At 50.8% G+C, this 20,099-nt stretch overlaps 4 protein-coding genes across 10 annotated transcripts in view; 2 read left to right on the top strand and 2 right to left on the bottom strand.

The window, feature by feature from the left end:
- Window positions 1–2,628, top strand: part of ASAP3 (ArfGAP with SH3 domain, ankyrin repeat and PH domain 3) — a 47,656-nt gene extending 45,028 nt beyond the window's left edge. For all 4 annotated transcript variants that reach the window (XM_012750798.2, XM_075994888.1, XM_075994885.1 and 1 more), the window contains exons 24-25: window positions 290–380; window positions 1,360–2,628. In XM_012750798.2, coding sequence (XP_012606252.2) covers window positions 290–380; window positions 1,360–1,434 — 166 coding nt within the window. In that variant the 3' untranslated portion in view covers window positions 1,435–2,628. The remainder of the gene's footprint in view (window positions 1–289; window positions 381–1,359) is intronic.
- Window positions 1–20,099, bottom strand: part of RPL11 (ribosomal protein L11) — a 484,397-nt gene that overhangs the window by 206,634 nt on the left and 257,664 nt on the right. The gene's annotated exons all lie outside the window — the stretch shown is intronic.
- The window catches only part of LYPLA2 (lysophospholipase 2), a 317,757-nt gene that overhangs the window by 288,112 nt on the left and 9,546 nt on the right, over window positions 1–20,099 (bottom strand). The window lies entirely within an intron of this gene.
- TCEA3 (transcription elongation factor A3) overlaps window positions 5,307–20,099 on the top strand; it is a 34,371-nt gene continuing 19,578 nt past the window's right edge. Inside the window, exons 1-5 of the mRNA XM_075994955.1 lie at window positions 5,307–5,512; window positions 10,792–10,854; window positions 11,625–11,730; window positions 12,193–12,334; window positions 17,933–17,995. Of these exons, the coding sequence (XP_075851070.1) occupies window positions 5,444–5,512; window positions 10,792–10,854; window positions 11,625–11,730; window positions 12,193–12,334; window positions 17,933–17,995 (443 nt within the window). The 5' untranslated portion in view covers window positions 5,307–5,443. The remainder of the gene's footprint in view (window positions 5,513–10,791; window positions 10,855–11,624; window positions 11,731–12,192; window positions 12,335–17,932; window positions 17,996–20,099) is intronic.

Here is a 20,099-nt window from a genome sequence, read left to right as displayed (position 1 = left end):
GGGTCTTCACTCCATCCCCACCTCTAACCCAGGATCTAGTACCTTCCTTTCCTTGCAAACCCTTTAGTCTGGAGTTTGGGGAGAAGTATACCTGGGGAGACCACGGACCCCTCAGGAGGTCAGTTCCAGACTTCTTGGACCTGTGATGAACCCAGCCTGGGGGCCTTGTGGACTCTCTGTCCACCCATCCTAAGCCCCAGGCTTGATGTGTCAGCCCCCAAGCCCTCTATCCCCACTCTGAGTGGCTCTCTGGGCACCAAGGTCACGCTGGCCTCTCCCTGCCTTCCAGCTCCGAGAGTACTCGCTCCTACCGGCGGGGGGGCCGGAGCCTGGAAGACGGTCCCTCAGCCAGGCAGCCTCTGCCCAAGAGAAACATGCCGGTAGGAGCTCCGGGACTGTGGTTTGAGGGGCAGTGGTGGCAGGGTGCCTGGGAGGCAGAGCTGCTCAGGAGTAGGTGTGTTGGAGTGGGAGACCTCTCCCCAAGGCTGGAGTAGCCGTGGGCCCAGGCTGTCGCAGTTTGGCCAGTCCTTGTCCTGGTGCTCCTCTTTCCCTGCTCCAGCCCAGGGCTGGGCCAAGCTGAGGAGAGCTGGAGCCTTGAGGGTGACAGATGACAAGGCCCAAGCTCTGGCTGCTCCCCAGGGAGGGATGAGCAGAGCTGTGTCAGCCAGGCCTGTCGCTCAGAGAAGGAATCACTTCCCTGCAGAAAAGGCAGGGTCAGTGTAGATGGGTACTAGTTGTTGGTTTGCCTAACTGTCCCCTTGTACAGGAGGTTTCTTGGAATCCGCAAGGACTTCTAGATCCCAGGCAGAGCAGGAGGTGACAGGGACAGAGGGACAGCTGTCATCCTTAATCTAGCTTCTCGCTGCTGAATCACAAAGCCTCCAACAATTACATCTATTTCGTTGACCCTAGGAGTGGGCATAGATCCGAGCCAGTTGTGTTGGAAAGGAAGACTCCTCTGTTCCTTGTTCCCCTGGGGACTTCTTGGGGACGGCATTGGTCATACTGGGAGTGGGAGATGGCAGGGGCAGGAGCTGGGTCTCTCTGGGGAATCATCATCTTCAGCTCACCACAGTTAGGCACCAGACACAAATCTGTGTCCATGTCCCAGTTCCACTATTGTCCTGAAAATCAAGTATTCATCACGCTGTTAATTGATGCATGCATTTATCATAGTAAGGGCCCCGGCTTTAGAGTTAGAAGACCTTGGGCAAATGGCTTCACTTATTCAAGCCTCAGTTTCATTGTCTGTTTAATGGGAATAATTTAATTTACCCACAATAGTATAGACCGAGTGAGATAAACATCTGGTATGTAATAGGTACCTAGAAAATGTCAGTTTCATCCTTTTTTCCACAGGTTGGCTTCACTGAAGGAGATGGCTCAAGGACAGGGGTCCTCCCGGCAAGCTCTGTGCAACTTTTGCAAGACTAGCTCCTTGCTGGCCTCTGCACACCTCATGCTGGACCCCAGCATTCAGAGCTGGGACTTGAGCTAACAAAACTGGGGAGCTGAGGCATTCATTCTCTTGGGTCTCACTCTCTGTGTCCCTTGTGCCTCTGTGGCTGGCCTTTTCCTACTGTGGGCCATGCCCCTGCCACGAACACGGGCCCTTCCACGTTAGGGCTGATGGCCATTCTTTCTACTCTATCTCATTACCTTGTAGGTGGCCCTGTGGCTGGGTCTGAGTACTCCTGAGCTGGCTTCAGCCACAGAACCCTCAGTCCCTCATCAGATCTGGGGGCTGCACAAGAATGGGACCACCCTCCTGTATCATTCACTTCCCAGATCAAGGACTCTGCCAGACTAGGGACTGTCTTCTCGGCCATCTATTGGTCTAGCATTCCCTTTACTAAATTCCAGCTCTATGTGCAGACCTGTGAATAAGACAAGGGCCCAGTTGGTGGGAAGCTGGTCTCAAGGATCGGGCTTGGGAATGGGCAGGGTCAGATTCCGGAGGGATGGTTCTGGACTCAGAGATAATCAGCTGCTGTGTACCTGTATGACCACTGCAGTTGCCTACAGCCCTTAGCCACCTGTGCTGTACTGGCTGGTAAATGAAGGTCACTCCTCTTGAGGACCAGCACAGCCTTCCTCTCTGGCTGTCTACATTATACTCCCCAGCCAGGAGGTAGAGTAGGGCTCACCTGCATTTGCCTATCTCCTTGACTTAGCAACAAGGAAAGGAACCATCTGGGTTGTTGATCCCCACTTCTCCTCTTTCTCTGGGCCAACTCAGGAGAAGCCTTCTAGTCGGGGGAAGTCAGGGGCCAAGAGAGAAGGGAGAGCAATAGAAATGGGAGGGCAGAGATTCAAGATTCTGCTTCCCAGTGCCAGAAATTACACTGTTGCTCAGCCCTGATTAGAAAGCAGATACACTTAAGCTGTTGTCAGCCACTAAGATCTCAGCTTTACTGGGTGTTGGGCCCTGGCAGGGACGGGCCAGGCCAAGCAGGGGAGGCCAGAGAGCGCCAGTGGCCACTGTAGTGGTCTGGCCAGGGAGGCTGGGCTGCTTACCTTGGAGACCTGGCTGCTCTGTGCGGGTGGTCTTTTGCGCCCCCAGTGTCTGTTTGGTTGTTCATCTCAGACTTATTTCACTCATCTCTAATAAAGGATTTGAGGGGTAAATTCCAGTGATTCCGTTTATGTGATCTGAAGAATATCAGGGAAGAGAAAGGAATTTTGGAGCCTGGAATTCTTTCTCTGGACATGACAAGGGAGACAGCCTGGTATGGAGGGGTGGTTTGCAAGGGGGCCTTTGCCCCAGGGGACATTCGGCAAAAACAGAAGACAGTTTGATTGTTCCCAACTGGAGGGTGCTACTGGCATTTAGTGGACAAAGGTCAGAGAAGCTGCTAACCAGCCTACAGTGCACAGGTCAACCCTGCACAACAGTGAGCTGTCTGGGCCAAGATGTTAGCGGTGCCCAGGCTGAGAAACCCTGGAAAGAGCACTGGACTGAGAGTCTGGAGACCTGAAGTCCCTGTCCATTGCCTCTGAGACAGGGATTTGGGGGCAAGTGGTTTATTTGTGATCGAAAGAAGCATAATGAAGGAATAGAAAGGTGAAACAAGTTCAAAGAATCAACAAAGGATGCGTTAATTAGGGGTTACCTCTGTGGGCTACAAGTGCTTGATCTTGTTGGGGACCTGTGAGATGGTATTGATTAGAACATGCCTTCAGGTTGTCCCACGGAGAGTGAAGAAACTGGGTTTTTACCAACTCTGGTTTCTTGCTGGTTGAGGGTGTCCTTTCTGGGAGCATCAGTTCCCTGCCCACCCCAAAGCCGCAATCAGAGAAATGTGGGAAGCTGTCCCAGAGGTGTCTAGGACTTGTCAGCAGGTGACCTCCAGGGTGGACAGGTAGGTGGAAAGGACATGGTGGGTACCAACAAGGTCTGATACAGCCGAGCGTTGCAACCCTGGGCAGATCATCACCCTCACCGGGTCTCAGTCTTCCTGTCTGTACAGTTAGGGGCTAGACCCTGTTTTCTTAGGGCCCTTCAAGCCCTGATGATGTAGGAGTCTTGGCTTCTTTTTATGTCACACAGCTCAGGGTAGAGACTGGATGGAAGTTTGAGGAAAATCAAATCTGTTTTTTTAAAAGAAAAAAAACCTAAGTGGCTGCAGGCTGCTATCCCTTCAACCCATAGCAGCTTGCCTGGGGGTTTGCCAAGAGGCCTCCCAGAATCCCACACCATTAAAGTCTAACCTCCCAAATGTGGCCTACAGCTCTGAGTGGTCAGGTCCTACCAACTGTCTCTCCTCACCTCTGTGCTGCAGCCACACCAACTTTGTTTTGGTTCCTTCAACACTGACATGCCAGATACCCTCCCATCCTGAGCTTTGCACATTCAGAGGTCCAAGAGGACTGTTTTGTACCTTTCTGGATGCCAGAGCAAGAACTGCCTGGCACATAGTAGGTGCTCAGTAAATATATGTTGAATGGATGCTTCTTCCTGTCTTACATGAACACACCCTTGCTCTTCCCTCTGACTCCCATTCTGCAATTCAGCCTAAAGTTTAAACTTTGTTTCTGCAGAGATGACACCCCAATTGGTGCAGGTCCCCTCAGAGGTGTCCTGCACTGCTTCCCTGCCCCTCACTACAGTTGTGATAAGTACAGTAATTGATCATGTCTATATTTCCTTAAGGTTTCTCTTGCCCATAGACTGAGTCTCTAACTTGCTGGGACTGGGTCTGTCTTGTTCATTGCTCGGACACTCAAAACCCACACTGTCCTATCTTGATCCCAGTCACATACAAGCATTTAGAATATAGGTCCACATCAGACTGTCTCTGTGACCCACGCTGGGATGGGGTTCTCAGGAAAGTCTGGAGATTTCACTGGACACTCCAAGCCACAGTTCTCCAACCTGAACACACCAAGAACCGTTTTTCATGCCTCCCCTCCAGGTCCCTGAGCCCCTAACCCCCGCATAGGAAGATCATTATCTGTCAATTAAACTCATTTGTTTGGGAAGAGCACTAGATCTGCAGGGGATACTTCAGGAGGTCCTTCCATAGGAAGGCAGACCTGTGCACAGCTAGGGGAGGTGGCACAATTGTATTTCCTCCCCTGCACCAAGATGACCTTCCAAACCCAACCCCACTGGGAAGGCACTGGCCTGACTCTGAATAAATAAAGGGGGCTCGTACACCTGGATCAGTATTTTTCAAAGTTTGGTCCACTTGAAAATCTCCAAGCCCTCACTACTCAGAGTATAGTCCTGGGACCAGCAGCTCTTGGGAGCCTGTTAGAAATGCAAAACCTCACTAACAAAGTAGAACTGAGCAAACTGAGTTCTGGGCTATACAGACTTAAACAGAGAGCATGGATACCCGCGGCATGCACTGGCCGTGCGCACGAAGGAGTGAGCACAGGTTAAGGCAGGGCTGGCCCTGCACAAAAGATGTGATCTGCGCGCACCGCACCGAGTTGCCTCCACCTGGGCATAGGCAGGGAGCCGGGTCCTCCCGCTTTGAGCTGCAGCGGTGCAGAGACGCAGGAGCCAGAACTTCCCGGAGCTGCTGGAGATTTCCTCTGCGCCGCGATCACCCCTTCTGGCCCGGGACCACAGCCTCCCTGATCGCCAGCGAGCCCTCCTACTAAGATCTCCCTTCAGCCCCCGGACACCCCGGCAAAGGCCGGAGGTGAGGGGCCCTCTCTCACAGCCCCGTCCCTCCCAGGAGGCCCGACCGGCCGGCGCTGGCAATCTTTGTCCGGGCGAGTCCTTGAAGTCTATATTTAGTGCTCGTCACCCCTCCCCCCCACGGTTGGAGGGCGGGCGGGCGGGGGGGTGGGGTTGTGATGGGGGAGCCCCGCCCCTGCCAGGCGTGCGTGTCTTGTGTGTTTGGGGCCCGCGCGGGTTGCGCGCCCTCCGCCTTGGCGCCTCCTGCCGCTGCCCCTGCGCCCCTCGCCCTGCCGGGCGTCGTGGGCCAACATGGGCCAGGAAGAGGAGCTGCTGAGGATCGCCAAAAAGCTGGAGAAGATGGTGGCCAGGAAGAACATGGTGAGGCTGCAGAGTTTGGGCCACGGCCCCCGCCCCAGGAGGCGCGGCGCGAGCGAGGGGGGGCACTCCCGGGGGCGCGTGCTGGCTGGGCGCCTGGCAGGCGCGTGCGGGACTCAGGGACACGAGGGAGGTGTGGCTGGTGCAGGACTCAGGGCCCCTTGGGGACACTTGCTGGGCACCTCAGGGTGGGCGTGTGCATGGCCCAGGGTGCCAGGGGGACCGTGCTGCCCGGAGGAGTGACTTGTGCATGTCCCCCTGGACGTGTAGGGTTCATCCCTGGGCAGCTTGTGCAGGGCCCCAGAAAGGGGACGAAGAGACCTGGACCCGCGAAAGGACTTTCGGATTCCCGGGACTCACGCATGTGCAAAGCCCGGGAGCGGCGGTGACAGCCGGGAGGGGAGGAGGGGCCAAATCCTGGGTGGCCCGAGAAGGGGCAGAAAAACTTGGGCAGAGAAGAGGTGAAAGCTACGTTTCCCCCGCACCCCGTGAGTGGATCTGCGGGAGAAGAGCCGAGAGCCACACTCCCACGACCCCCAGGAGTGCGGTGCCAACGCCAGTTCTGTTTGCAACTTTCCCTTTCCTTGGCCTTGGGGTGGGGCCCAGGCGGGGGAGGGCGAACAGGTGCGGTGTCCGCGGGGTGAGGGGGGCGGGTAGTGGGCTGGAGGCTTGTGCCTGAGGGAGGAGAGAGGAGGGAGGAGCGGGACTCTGGAGGCCCAGAGCGACTGGAAGTTAATGTTTCATCTCCGGTGATCTTTGCCTCGGGCTGGCGGCTGCCTGGTCGCCTGGCCAGAGCAAATTTGGCCTTGAGTCCTGGAAGGCCTGGGCTCACCCAGGAAGGAAAGGGAAAGGAGGGGGGCCAGGTAGGCATGCCCTGCCACCCTGCCCTGTCCCAAGGTCCTTTTCCTCCCACCATCCATAGCCACGTTCTGCAGCAGGACCTGCATTTCCAATGCATTCTGTGACCTTAGGAGCTTGGGAAAGGGAGAGACCCTAAGGAGGGTTTTAGAGCAGGGAAGAGTGGCCAAGGCCAGAGGGAGGTGACGCTGGAACCGTGGGGACCCCAGAGTAGACACTGTGCAGTAATGAGTTGGTGTCCACATAAAAGCCAGAAGGGAAGTTTTTTCACCCATAAGGAGATGAGATTACCCTCCCCATTGTAAGGGGTGACACTAGATGTTTGTTTCTGCTGGCAGTGGTGAGGGTCGAAGAGACAGGTTTGTAAAGCCCTTCGTGGAACTCGGCCTGGTGCTTGGTAAGAGCTGGTGAATGAGCCCGGCTTCTGCACAGCCAGGTGAAACACAGCAACCTGCGGAGTGATGGGAGCGACTCACGCTTACACCCCCAGCCTCCACCCCCTCCCATTCCAGGCTCCTCCAAGATCCTCAGTACAATTTAGCCTCACGACGTGGGGTGTCCTTTCCCAGCTAGGGGTGGCAGAACTAAATTCCATTTCAAGTGGTCAGGTTATCCCAGCCCAGCCCCTTACTGAGCAGAGTTGGGCCAGGAAAGAAATTCTGGGCTTCTGGGTGAGAGGGCTAGGGTGGGGTGGCAAGCTTAGGAGGCCCAGGGAAAGGCAGCAGGGGTGGGTAGAGCTCTGGCTGAAGAGGAGGGGACCTGCCTTGGCCTCCCCCTCACTCCTTTTATGGCCCTAGGCAGGTAGTTCTACTTCCCTCTCTGGGCCTCAGTTTCCTCTTCTGTGAAGCGGGGAGAGGAAATGGTGTCCCTCGGGAATGGATTCCTGTGGAAGTGCCCAGAGCAGTCTCTAGGAAAGATGCAAGTCTGGCCGCAGGGTCGCTGCAGCACGGGGCCAGTTTGCAGCCACGTCTGCGCCTCGGCTCTTGGCAGCAACTGGGTGGGCACTGACTCCGGGCATCTGGCCGAGGAAGGTGGGGCCTGCTCTGGGAGTGAAAGTGGGCCCGCCCTGCGGTGGTTAGGCGGAGGAGGACACACTTCCTGAAATAAGACGGATCCTCCACGTTGCAGCTCCAGCCTGGGGTTTACTGCCAATTGCTAGAGTCCCAGCAGCTTAGGGCTTTTCCAGATGCTCGAACATGCACCAACTCAGACAGCTTCAAACCTACAACCAAGTACCTACAGTCACAGCTACACGTGCATGTAACGACTCTTTAACAGACATGGCTACACACACACAGCCACACAACAATAGCTGAACAAACAACTACAAACCTAACTGCATGTGAGACACAGCTGGTGACATGACACACGCTGACCATTGTAGTTACAGGATAATACACGAAGACAACCACACACGTGTGTGCACGCAACACAGCTACAGCCAGACATGCAAAGCTAGAGACTTAGCAAATAGCCGCATTTACACGTTCCGACATTATAATACAGACATCATCCCACAAAAACAAATAGACACAGTTGTGCCTCGAGCTGCATACTCATAGTTCCTGGACCAGAGAGACTGCTGGCTGCACATTCCATGTGTGTATTCAGAGAGACACACCCCGCAACATATGCACAAGGCTCTGTGAACCCAGGCTCATGGCCATTCTTCTCCAATATGACCCAGTTATAAATATATAGCTGTGACACACAGAGCCATACACCCAGTAGAACTGGCTTGACACGGATTGTGAATTGGAATTTTGCTAGCTGGTTGTTAAACACTGCCATAAATTATCTGCTTACAAGTAAATAAATTATATTAAAAACAAAGGTACTAAATCCTCCAAAATCATCACTTTCTATTTATTTTACTACATTTTACTATGGTCTATGGTCTAGAGGTAATTTACTTCTATTAGATCTGTATGGTGGAAATAATATATAATGGTGTGGTACTGTACATCTCTTCCAATACCTCCTTCAGTTCAGTGATGGCATGTTGGTAGATTGAAAGTGGCCGTGAGAGGAATATTTACACCACAAAAATTGGCAAAAACTGCAAGTCAGTTTTTTCTTTGAGAACTGATTGTCGTTAAATGTTGACCAGCACACCGCTGTGTTTACCAATGTTGATATTTCATGATTGTAGATGTCTAGACAGATCTATGCCTATACCTACCGTGGTTGTATAGTGGTTAGAGCCCAGAAGGCCTGCATTCCAGCTCATCTCCTTACAAAGTGTGCAACCTTGGGCAAATTACTTAACCTCTCTGTTTCTTGGATTGCTGTTCTGTGACAATGGATAATAATAATTCAGTAAAAGTAGGATTGTAAATAGGACCTATCTCATAGGGTTGTTGTGAAAGTTAAACGAGATAATGCAAGTAAAATACTTAGAAGAGTACCCAGCACATAATAAGCTTTTATTTGGTGGTACACATAGAGTTGTACACTCACAAGTTCTCATGCACAGTTATCGGCAGGTCATACCTCTGAAAACATACTGTGAACCCAGGTTCTGAGGGAGGCTGAGGACTGACAGAGGGCAGCCCTTGAGACCTGGTCCAGGCCCGACACAGTGGGGGGTGGCGGCTGGAACCATGAAGTGGGAGCCAAGGAAAGGGCCATACAGGACACAGTCGGCTGGTGCTCCCCAGGTAACTGGTCTTAGGACAGGAGGTCAGGGCTGGCTTCTAGGAAGTGGGTTGGAGGAAGGAGAAGCCTGAAGTGGGTCAGGGGGTGTTTAGGGCCTGGCAACCTGCAGATTTTAAAATCCAAGCCTCCTTTTTCTCCCTCTTACTTTCTGCTTTATGCTTTATTCATTCACAAATTCATTCACTCAGGGAACAGTGGGCTCTATGCTGAGCCCTAAAGTCTTAGACATTAAACTAGTTTTCTTTATTCAAGAAGAAGTGAAAGTATTTGTCCACACAAAGACTTGAACATGGGCTGGACACAGTGGTTCACATCTATAATCCAAGAACTTTAGGAGGCCAAGGTGAGAGGATTGCTTGAGGCCAGGAGTTTGAGACCAGACTGGGCAATATAGCAAGACCCTGTATCTACAAAAAAATAAGAAAAATTAGCTGATTATGGTGATGCATGCCTATAGTCCCAGCTACTTGGGAGGCTGAGACAGGAGGATCACTGGAGCTCAAGAGTTTGAGGCTGCAGTGAGCTATCATGATGCCACTGCACTCCAGCCTGGATGACAGAGCAAGACCCTGTGCCTCTTCCCCCACAAAAAAAGACTTGAACATGAATGTACCTAGAATGTTCCTAGCACCTTTATTTGTGGTAGCCCCAAACTGGAAACTATCCATAAGTTCCATTAATAAGTGAATGGATAAACAAATTGTGGAGTATAAAAACAATGGAAAATTACTCAGCAATAAAAAGGAACTGTTGATTTATAAGGCAACATGGATGAGTCTCAAAATGATTATGCCAAGTGAAAGACAAATGAAAAAAGAATTCATGCCATACATACTCTTTATATAAAATCCTTAAAAATATAAGATCACAGCCAGGTGTGGTGGCTCACGCCTGCAATCCTAGCACTCTGAGAGGTCAAGTCGAGAGGATTGCTTAAGGCCAGGAGTTCGAGACCAGCCTGAGCAAGAGTAAGACCCCGTCTCTACCAAAAATAGAAAAAAATCAGCCAAGCGTGCCTGTAGTCTCAGCTACTCCGGAGGCTGAGGCAGGAGGATCTTTGAGTCCAGGAGTTTGAAGTTGCAGTGAGCTGTGATGACGACACTGCACTCTACCTGGGCGACAGGGTGAGACTCTGTCTCCAAAAAAAAAAAAAGAAATACAAGGTCACCTATAGTGACAGAAAGCAGAATTGTGGTTGTCTGGTGTTGGGGGGGAGGAGGGCATGGATTACCAAGGGCCATGAGGAAACTCTGGGGATGATGGCTGTGTCCTTATCTTGATTGTGGTAATGGTTTCATGGGTGTGCACATATGTCAAAACTCATCACATTGTACACTGCAAAATGCATGGTTTATTATATGTCAATTATACCTCCATAAAGTTGTTTAAAAAAAAAAAAAGCCCACAGTGCTCACCCTGCAAAGCTCACAGCTGGGAAATGAGGGAAAGAGGCTAGAGACACCAGGAAGTAATTGGAGAGCTGGGGAAGGGGTGGGCACGCCTGGTGGGAGGCACAGGGGAGCCAAGGCTGGAGGGCAGGGTGAGCGGTCAGGGCGGGACCCTGGCTGGGGGGGGGGTGTTTGAGCCCAGCTGGGAGGTGGGGGACAGAATCTTTCCTGTCTCTCTCCTTCCTCCTGCCCTGGCCTATCTGTTCCCATTTGTCTGCCTGCATCCTCCTACCCTCTCTGCCCCCACCGAGGCCACACAATGGTCAGAGGGGCCTGGGCAGAACCCGGCCTCAGTCCTCCTGTTGTGGCCTCCCACAGGAAGGGGCTCTGGACCTGCTGAAGAAGCTACACAGCTGCCAGATGACCATCCAGCTGCTCCAGGTGGGAGGGGCGGGGAGCAGGACGCCCTTGGGGCGGTGCCTCTGGGGAGGGCAGGATGCTGGGAGGGGGGGATCCTCCAAGGGTGGCGTCTGGGAGGAATTTCCAAAGACAGGTGTGGGGGAGGCGGATTTCAAGGTGCAGCCCTCCTAGGGTGGGGACTGAGGGAGAACCTGAGGCACCCTCTGGGGGGCAGGGTACCCTCCAGGCACACGTGGCCTGGGAGGAAGTCTGGTTTGCTTTCCTTGAATATCTCAATTCCCAGGGCTCTGGGTCTGTGGGATCCAAGAAGCTAGTGATCCAGGGAGAGGGAAACGCCCCCTTCTAAATCCCTGTGTGGCCCCCAAATTTACCAGAAGCTCTTGGCCCTGAAAAATTAGCACAGACGCAAGGTGCAATAGCCCGAGCTGAGGTCTAAGTTGAAACTTGAGCTCAAAGAAGACACCAGGGGCTGGGAATAGGGAGGGGTCCTGATGGTCAGCAAAGCGCCCTGATCCTGCCCCCCCACGCCCACCTCAGCTCCCCACCAAAGCTGCAGGGATCCAGCTACCCATCCGAGTAGGCTCAGCTTTGGGCGCTGGGCCTCGTGTAGGGCAGGACTTCAGTTACAGGGTCAGGGTTGTCGCCTCAGCCATGACTCAGAGGTAGGATTGGGGGGGGGGCGGTTAGGCTCAGGGGGAGCTGGTGGTGGAGTTGGGGCGGGGCCTGCCAATGAGGACAGCCAGTCCCACGTGCCTGTGCCCAGAGTGGCCCTAAACCCTCTCATTTTGCAGACAACCAGGATTGGAGTTGCTGTTAATGGGGTCCGGAAGCACTGCTCGGACAAGGAGGTGGTGTCCTTGGCCAAAGTCCTCATCAAAAACTGGAAGCGGCTGCTGGGTGAGAGGGGGCAAGGTTGCCTTGAACCATGTCTTTCTCCTGGCACTTGGGATGGGACCGTCCCTGGCTCATAGCAGGCACTCAGTGTATGTCTATTGAGTGACTTAATAAACAACAGATGGCCCCTGTGTCAGGGAGTTGTGCAGTGAGGAGGGCCAGTGTTTGTGTACACAAGTGCAAGATTTAAATAGACGTGTGAGTTTTGTGTACATGTGCCTCTGTGTGTGTTTGTGTATATAGTACGTGTCTACTATACACATTTGTATGAATATGTGCATTTATGTCCCCAGGTGAGAATGGGTATTTGCACACGTGTTCATGTTGTATGTGCATGTGTGTGTGTGTGTTGGGGGTGTGTGCAGCCGTCCTAGTCCCTGCCCTTTGCTCCTCATCCCCAAAGTCATGCCAGGTTCTGCTGAAACCGAGCTCAGCTAAGGGGCAGTGCCACCCTTTTGTTTTCAGACTCGCCTGGACCCCTCAAAGGGGAAAAAGGAAAGGAAAGAGAAAAAGGAAAGAAGAAGGAAAAAGGGCTTGACTGTTCGGATTGGAAGCCAGAAGCAGGCCTTTCTCCACCAAGGAAAAAACGAGAAGAGCCTCCCAACAGGTATTTTGTTCTGGGATGGAGAGAAGGGAGCTGACATTTGTCACATTCTCTGCCAGCAGCTCTGTTTATGTTATTTCATTGAAGCCTCACAACCAGGGGTGGTAGATGTTGATTTTACCTCCTGCAGTGCCCCCTCTGGGGTCTTCTTTGGCTTAACCAGACAGACCCACAAGACCCAAATAGGCCCTGCGTGGCACTGGCTTCACCTAGAAGGTTGCAGGGACAGGGAACAGGGGGCCAGCAGGGCAGCCTCAGGTGTCTCTCATCACCAGGAGTTGTCATGGGAGACCACACTAGTGATGGCCGCACAGGTGATAGCCCAGGTGCTGGGAAATGAGACCATAATGAGTGGGAACTACCCACCCCCCGGCTTAGAAGCCCCATGTCCCAAATCTTGAGCATCCCATAGACAAAGCTTCCAGGATCCTAGCAAGGGCAGTGCTCGCTTACAAGATTCACTGCACTCAGGGCAGTTTGAAAACTGTGGTTTTCCACTAATTGTTTGCAGTTCATTCATAACTCTTCCTGTCTAGACACCATTTACCAATCAGGGGTCATTTGCACTATAAGCAATGTTGCCTAGTAACACAGCTGACATTCCACCTTTGTCAGGTTTCCAGGGCACATGGGGCCAGAAACTTATTTGTCCATGGAGGAGGAGAAGCGTCTTGTTAACTCTTCACTCAGCGTTTGCATTTAGCAATGAGGAGGCCGGTCAGGGGAGCGGCAACTCTCCCCAGATCACACAGCTATTACGTGACAGATTGTCAGACCTCCACACCTCTGTTGAGAGGAACAAAACGGTTGTTTGTCTCAACTCTGTGCCCGTTCCCCCATGCCCACCATAGGCAGGGTGTTCCCTGAAACCGCATGAGTTTCAGGCCCCAAATGCTCTATCCACCACAGTAGATAAAAGCCTCCATGGGGCCAGGTGAGGTGGCTCACGCCTGTAATCCTAGCACTCTGGGAGGCCAAGGTGGGAGGATTGCTCAAGGTCAGGAGTTCGAAACCAGCCTGAGCAAGACCGAGACCCCTATCTCTACTAAAAATAGAGAGAAAGTATCTGGACAACTAAATATATATATATATATATACATATATATATATATATATATATATATAAATTAGCCTGGCATGATAGCACATGCCTGTAGTCCCAACTACTCGGGAGGCTGAGGCAGAAGGATTGCTTGAGCCCAGGAGTTTGAGGTCGCTGTGAGCTGGCTGACGCCATGACACTCTAACCCGGACAATAGAGCCAGACATTGTCTCAAAAAAGAAAAAAAAGCCTCCATGGATGTATAAATAAGGCCTGCCTGTTCCCTGTGTGACTGGAAGATCGCATAACTTCTTTGAGGGTCTGTGTGTGCTCATCTAGTAAATAAAAGGATGACATTTGATAATACTAAAGACACCACCATCCATGATACAACAACATTTTTAATACACGTTCCTTTTGACCCAGTGTATCCACTACGAGGAATGCATTTTAAGAAGTTAATCAGATTATAGCACAAAGATTATGTTCTGTGTGTCACATTTTTCTGCTGGTTTTTCTGAAACATTTTTGAACTCTGAACCTTTTTTAACTTAACGTCTACAATTATAACTGTGTAAGACACACGTTTTGAGGACTACACGTTGGGAAATGAAGCTGTGAGAGGAGTGATCCTCAACCAGAAGGGAGATATGCCTCCACCACCCCCACTCCCAGTTTTGGTTGTAAAAGAAATAACTGTGGGGCAGGGATGCCAGATGCCCTGCAGTGCACAAAGTTGTCCCACAAATTGAAGGACTATTTATTAAGTTCAAAATGCCAGTAGGGCCCCCATGGAGAAGCACTGCAGGATAGAAGAAATTAATGACATGGGGGTGTGTTCACTAAGTATTAAGAGAAGCTGTGTGCAATACAGTATATATAGTATGATCCTATTTTTATAAAAAACAAGTGAATATTCTGTGTATACATAGGAAAAAAGACTAGACTGGAAATCATGATTATTTCTTCATGGTAGGATAAAAGGTTTCTTTTTTTTCTTATTGCGAATTTCTTTCTTTTTTAAAAAAAATAAATATGTACTAATTTTGAATAATAAAAAACCATCAAACTTTTTTTTTTTTGAGGCAAAGTGAAGCAGCCTCAAACTCCTGGGCTCAGGGGATCCTCCTGCTTCAGCCTCCCAAGTAGCTGGGACTACAGGCATGCACCATCCTGCCCGGCTAATTTTTTCTATATATTTTTAGTTGTTCTGCTAATTTCTTTCTATTTTTAGTAGAGACGGGGTCTCGCTCTTGCTCAGGCTGGTCTTGAACTCCTGACCTGAGTGAGTGCAGAAATCAAACACAAGAAGAAATAACAGAAATAAGCATTATTAACATTTTGATGTATATCTTTCTAGTCTTTTAAAAGCATATATATGTACATTTATATTTTCTTAATAAAACTTGAAGTATACATTTTGCTGGGCCACTAAACTGTCATGCTAGCTCACTTTGCACAGCCATGGAGCTCTGAAATGAACCTGTCACTGGGACTGAGCAGAGAGTGGGGTGGTGTCTCCCCATTCTGCTGGGAGAATGGAATTGGCAGGAGTCCTATTTCAGCTCAGTTAATGAACTTCCTTTCATTTTAATTTTCTTAATGATTATTCATTATACAAACACTATAATCACATTAGTGAAATTTAAAATAAGAATGAGAACTATGTGTGCACATCTGACAAAATGAAGCAGCTTTCATTTTTTTTCTCTTCCCTCCCAGGCCTGGTCTACTTATATACATAATTTTTCCATTCTTGTAGGCAGAGTGTACAAACTATTATGTCATCTTTTTACTTATCTTGCTATTGTATTCTAAGCATTTTTTTCAGGTTTCTGAATAGTTTTCATCACAATCATTTGCAATCATTACAGAATATTTGTGATTGGTTCTAAGAAGAAAAGCAACAAGGAAGGGCCAGAAAGTGGTGGTTCTCTGGGGGGAGGCTCCTGTCTTCTCTCCCCTGTTCTAGGGCAGCAGTTCTGGCTTCTGGCTCCTGCCTGCATTTGTCCACCTGCAAGGGGCACTGGGGAGGAACCCCGCAGAGGAACTCCCAGGGCCCCGGGGGAGTGGAAGGGCATGTGAATGAGGGTCTCTCTTCCCCTCTTCCACGTGTCTGGTTGGGGGCTGCTCCTGGGGTTAGTGACTCCCCGGCACTTCTGGGGAGAACTCCCACAGACGGAAGCCCCGGGGAACTTGCAGGAGGAAGCCCTTGGGTCCTGAGCCATAGAGAGTGTGAGTGCCCGAGGGGACATGGGCTCTGCAGACAATGTCCACTGCAGTGAACAAACCTCACCAAACTCTGCTCTTGTGGAATTGACATGGGGGACATGTCAGACAATACATATAATAAGGAAATTATATAGTATGTTAGAAGGTAGCATGTGCTATGGAATTAAAAGGAGAGTGGCAACCTGAGCAAGAGCAAGACCCCATCTCCCCCAAAAATAGAAAAATTAGGCTGAGCATGGTGGCTCATGCCTGGAATCCTAGCACTTTGGGAAACTGAGGCAGGAGGATCACTTGAGGCCAGGAGTTTGAGGCCAGCCTGGGCAACATAGCAAGACCCCATCTCTACAAAAAAAAATATCCAGGTATGGTGGTGTGTGCCTGTAGTCGCAGCTACTTGGGAGGCTGAGGCAGGAGGATCACTTGAGCCCAGGAATTGGAGGTTGCTGTGACCTATGATGACGCCACTGCACTCTAGCCCAGGTGACAGAGTGAGACCCTGTCTCAAAAAAAAAAAAAAGGAGAGCAGGGTAAGTGAGATATGGAGTGAGTGTTGCAATTTGCAGATTAATTGTATAAAACCAGGCCGGGCGCTGTGGCTCACGCCTGTAATCCTAGCTCTTGGGAGGCCGAGGCGGGCGGATTGCTCAAGGTCAGGAGTTCAAAACCAGCCTGAGCAAGAGCGAGACCCCGTCTCTACTATAAATAGAAAGAAATTAATTGGCCAACTGATATATATATAAAAAATTAGCCGGGCATGGTGGCGCATGCCTGTAGTCCCAGCTACCCGGGAGGCTGAGGCAGAAGGATCACTCGAGCCCAGGAGTTTGAGGTTGCTGTGAGCTAGGACGCCACGGCACTCACTCTAGCCTGGGCAACAAAGCGAGACTCTGTCTCAAAAAAAAAAAAAAAATTGTATAAAACCAACAAGAGGAAAAACTATATTATATATCATAAAAAGAATGTAGCTACATGTATTTTGGAAAATGGAAACAAAAATTTTACCTTTAATCCCATCACGAGAACATAATAGTGGTTAGCATTTGGGTGTATTTTCTTTCAGTCTGTTTTTCCTTCTAGGCATTGATTTTCTTGCATTACATTAGGCATGGTATGCATCTAATTTGTCTCCTCTTTTTCATTTGCTTTTTTTTATTTTTTTTTATTTTTTTATTTATTTCATTTTATTTATTTATTTTTTTTTGAGCCAGAGTCTCGCTTTGTTGCCCAGGCTAGAGTGAGTGCCATGGCGTCAGCCTAGCTCACAGCAACCTCAAACTCCTGGGCTCAAGTGATCCTCCTGCCTCAGCCTCCCGAGTAGCTGGGACTACAGGCATGCGCCACCATACCCAGCTAATTTTTTCTATATATATTAGTTGGCCAATTAATTTATTTCTATTTATAGTAGAGACGGGGTCTCACTCTTGCTCAGGCTGGTTTCGAACTGCTGACCTCGAGCAATCCGCCCGCCTCAGCCTCCCAGAGAGCTAGGATTACAGGCGTGAGCCACCGCGCCCGGCTATTTTTTATTTTTAGATAGAGTCTCACTCTGTCGCACAGGCTAGAGAGTGCAGTGGTGTGATTATAGCTCACTGCAGGCTTGAACTCCTGGGCTCAAGCGATCCTCCTGCCTCAGCCTGGACAGTCAGGCTACTCAGCCCCTAGTAGCTGGGACTACAGGTGCTTGCCACCACACCCAGCTAATTTTCTTAAAATTATTTTTTGTAGAGATGAGGTCTTACTGTGTTGCCCAGGCTGGTCTCAAATTCCTGGCCTCAAGCAATCCTCCCACTTTGGCCTCCCAAAGTGCTGGGATTATAGGTGTGAGTCACTGTGCCCGGCCTTCACTTGCTATTTCAACCCAACTCTTCTATCGCCAAGTCCTGTGTGTTTCTCCTGTTCTCCTCCCAACGTGCCTGCTGGGGAGGCTGAAGCTGATCTCTCAGTTTCTCTGGTTCTGAATGAATACAGGCAATTCCTGGAACCCAGTCTCCGTGGACTCCAGCTAGCCAAGGCCTGCCTGGCAGCAAGACGAGGGGCCGGCTGAGAATTAGTTACTAATAATGAGTAATTGCACAGCGTAACACATGGAACATACATGGCGTGTGTTAGATGCTTGGCCCTTTAGTGCTTCATCGGGTGGAGGGTAGGTGAGAGTGACCAGCCAGCCCCACCTCGAGCTCCACGCCCAGGCATGTGGGTTCCAGGTGGGCTCCCTTATCCTCAGCCCAGCAGCTCTCTCTCCGGGATGTCTTCTCCTCCACCCTCTCAGGGGTCAGTCCTGATGCCAGCCTACAAGAGAGTCTCATCACCAGTTTCTCTGATTTCAGGAGAGACTCTGTGGACTCCAAGTCTTCTGCCACCTCCTCTCCAAAAAGGCCATCAGTGGAAAGGTAAAAGAAGCCAAGCCTTCTGTGTCCTAAACATCCTGTTCAGCACGTGTCCCTCTCCCTGCTTTAATGGAGGAAGCCAGAGGCGGGAGGAAGGAGGAAACCTCCTACATTATGTTGCCTCCAAATTCTAGGACCCACACAGTAAAAATGAGTGGGCCCCTGAACCGGAAGTGTGGCTCCTTCACTGGGGTGGCTGGAGAGTGGGTGCCGTTGCCCCGTCACCGTCTGGGGAACACTCTCAAGGTCAGACTGAACCCAGGGAGGACAGAGTCTTGAGAGCCTATACCTGGAGCAGGCTTTCTGGATTTGGGCTGAACTGGTTAGGGTGTCTACCAAAAAATAGCCTAAATCATTGAGTCATTTATTCATGAAATATTTATTGAGGGCCTACTAGATGCTGGGAACTATTCTAGGTGCCAGGGGATACAGAAATGAGCAAAAGAAACAAAAATCCCTACAGTCATGGGGTCTCGATTCTAGCAGGGGAGACAGGTAATACATAAAGTAAATTATACAATGGTTTGGAAAGTGACAAGTGCTATGGAAACAACACAGGAGAGAGGGATGCTCAGGAAGGCCCTCATTAAGGAAGTGACCTTTGGGCAAAAGCTTGAAAGAGGTAAGGGGGTTAGCCATGCAGATATTGGGGTCATTCCCTGGAGTGAACAGAGGGGTGGTTGGGGGGCTGGAGCAGATTGAGGGGGATGGCTGGGGGAGTGAGCGAAACAGGAGCCACTGGAGGGTGTTGAGTGTGGGAATGATGTGACCGAATTTGCCATGATTGCTCCGGCTGCTGTGCCTGGAATGAATTGTAGGGGCCAGAGGCAGAAGCAGGGCCACCAGCCAGGAGGCTGCGGTGAGAATTGAGGCACGAGGATGGAGGCTCCCATCAGGGTGCTAGCCATGGAGGTGGGGAGAAGTGGTAGCTTCAGGATATATTTTGAAGGAAGAGCTGATGGGATTTCCGGACAGATTGGATGCGGGTATGGGAGAAAAAGAGGAGTCGAGGATGATTCCAAGGTTTTTCACTCTCAAGTCTGCGAGGACGGGGGTGACTCGAGTTGGCATGGGGAAGACTGTGCTTGCGTAAGTCAGGCTTGGGTGGAATTATCAAGAGTTCAGGTTTGGATGTGTTGGATTCGAGGCGTGTGTTAGTCATTCAGGTGGAGATCTAGAATAAGCTGTTGGATTATACGAGGCTGGAGTTCAGGAAGAAAGTCTGGGCTGGAAATATAAATTGCAGCATCATGAGTGTGTAGCTGGCATCCAAAGAACGGGGATGAGATCACCAAGGAGAGATGGTGGATAAAAGAGTGGGTGTGTGGCCGGGCGCGGTGGCTCACTCCTGTAATCCTAGCACTCTGGAAGGCCAAGGCAGGACAATTGCTCAAGGTCAGGAGTTCGAGACCAGCCTGAGCAAGAGCGAGACCCTGTCTCTACTAAAAATGTAAAGAAATTAATTGGCCAACTAAAAATATATAGAAAAAAATTAGCCGGGCATGGTGACGCATGCCTGTAGTCCCAGCTACTCGGGAGGATGAGGCAGGAGGATCGCTTGAGCCCAGGAGTTTGAGGTTGCTGTGAGCTAAGCTGATGCCACGGCACTCTAGCCCGGGCGACAGAAGTGAGACTCTGTCTCAAAAAAAAAAAAAAAAAAAGAGTGAGCGTGCAGTGTGGTCCAGGAGGGAGGCCAGAGGTCCAGGGAGGAGCAGGGCAGGCCAGGAAGTGGCCTAGCTACGGATTAAGGTGAGTGATTAGGATGCAGGGGCCGTATTGGATTCTGGGGCTCCCTGGTGGGATGGGAAGGGTGTTGGCTTCTGGGAGAGTATGTGCGAGCTGCACGGTTATTTTAAGCCTAATGTACCAGTAAGAGTACCATTTGGAAAAAAAACAAAACAGTAGGGACACGAAAATTAAGTTGTTTAAAGCTTGGCAGCCGAGGGCCTACTCCAGCTGAGGAGTAGAGGCTCTCTGGAGTGCTGGTGCCAGGGGGCATCTGAGGCCGTTTCCCACCTCTGAGGCAAAGAGTGCTGCAGTCAGTTAGCAATGTCCAGTGTGGGTGAGGCTCAAGAATGGGGCGCCAGTGTCATGCTTGTTCTAGACC

This window comes from Microcebus murinus, chromosome 2 (assembly GCF_040939455.1).
Source record: "Microcebus murinus isolate Inina chromosome 2, M.murinus_Inina_mat1.0, whole genome shotgun sequence".
Taxonomy (NCBI): Eukaryota; Metazoa; Chordata; class Mammalia; order Primates; family Cheirogaleidae; genus Microcebus; species Microcebus murinus.
Note: the sequence above shows the minus strand (reverse complement) of the source record. Positions and strands in the feature narration are given on the sequence as shown.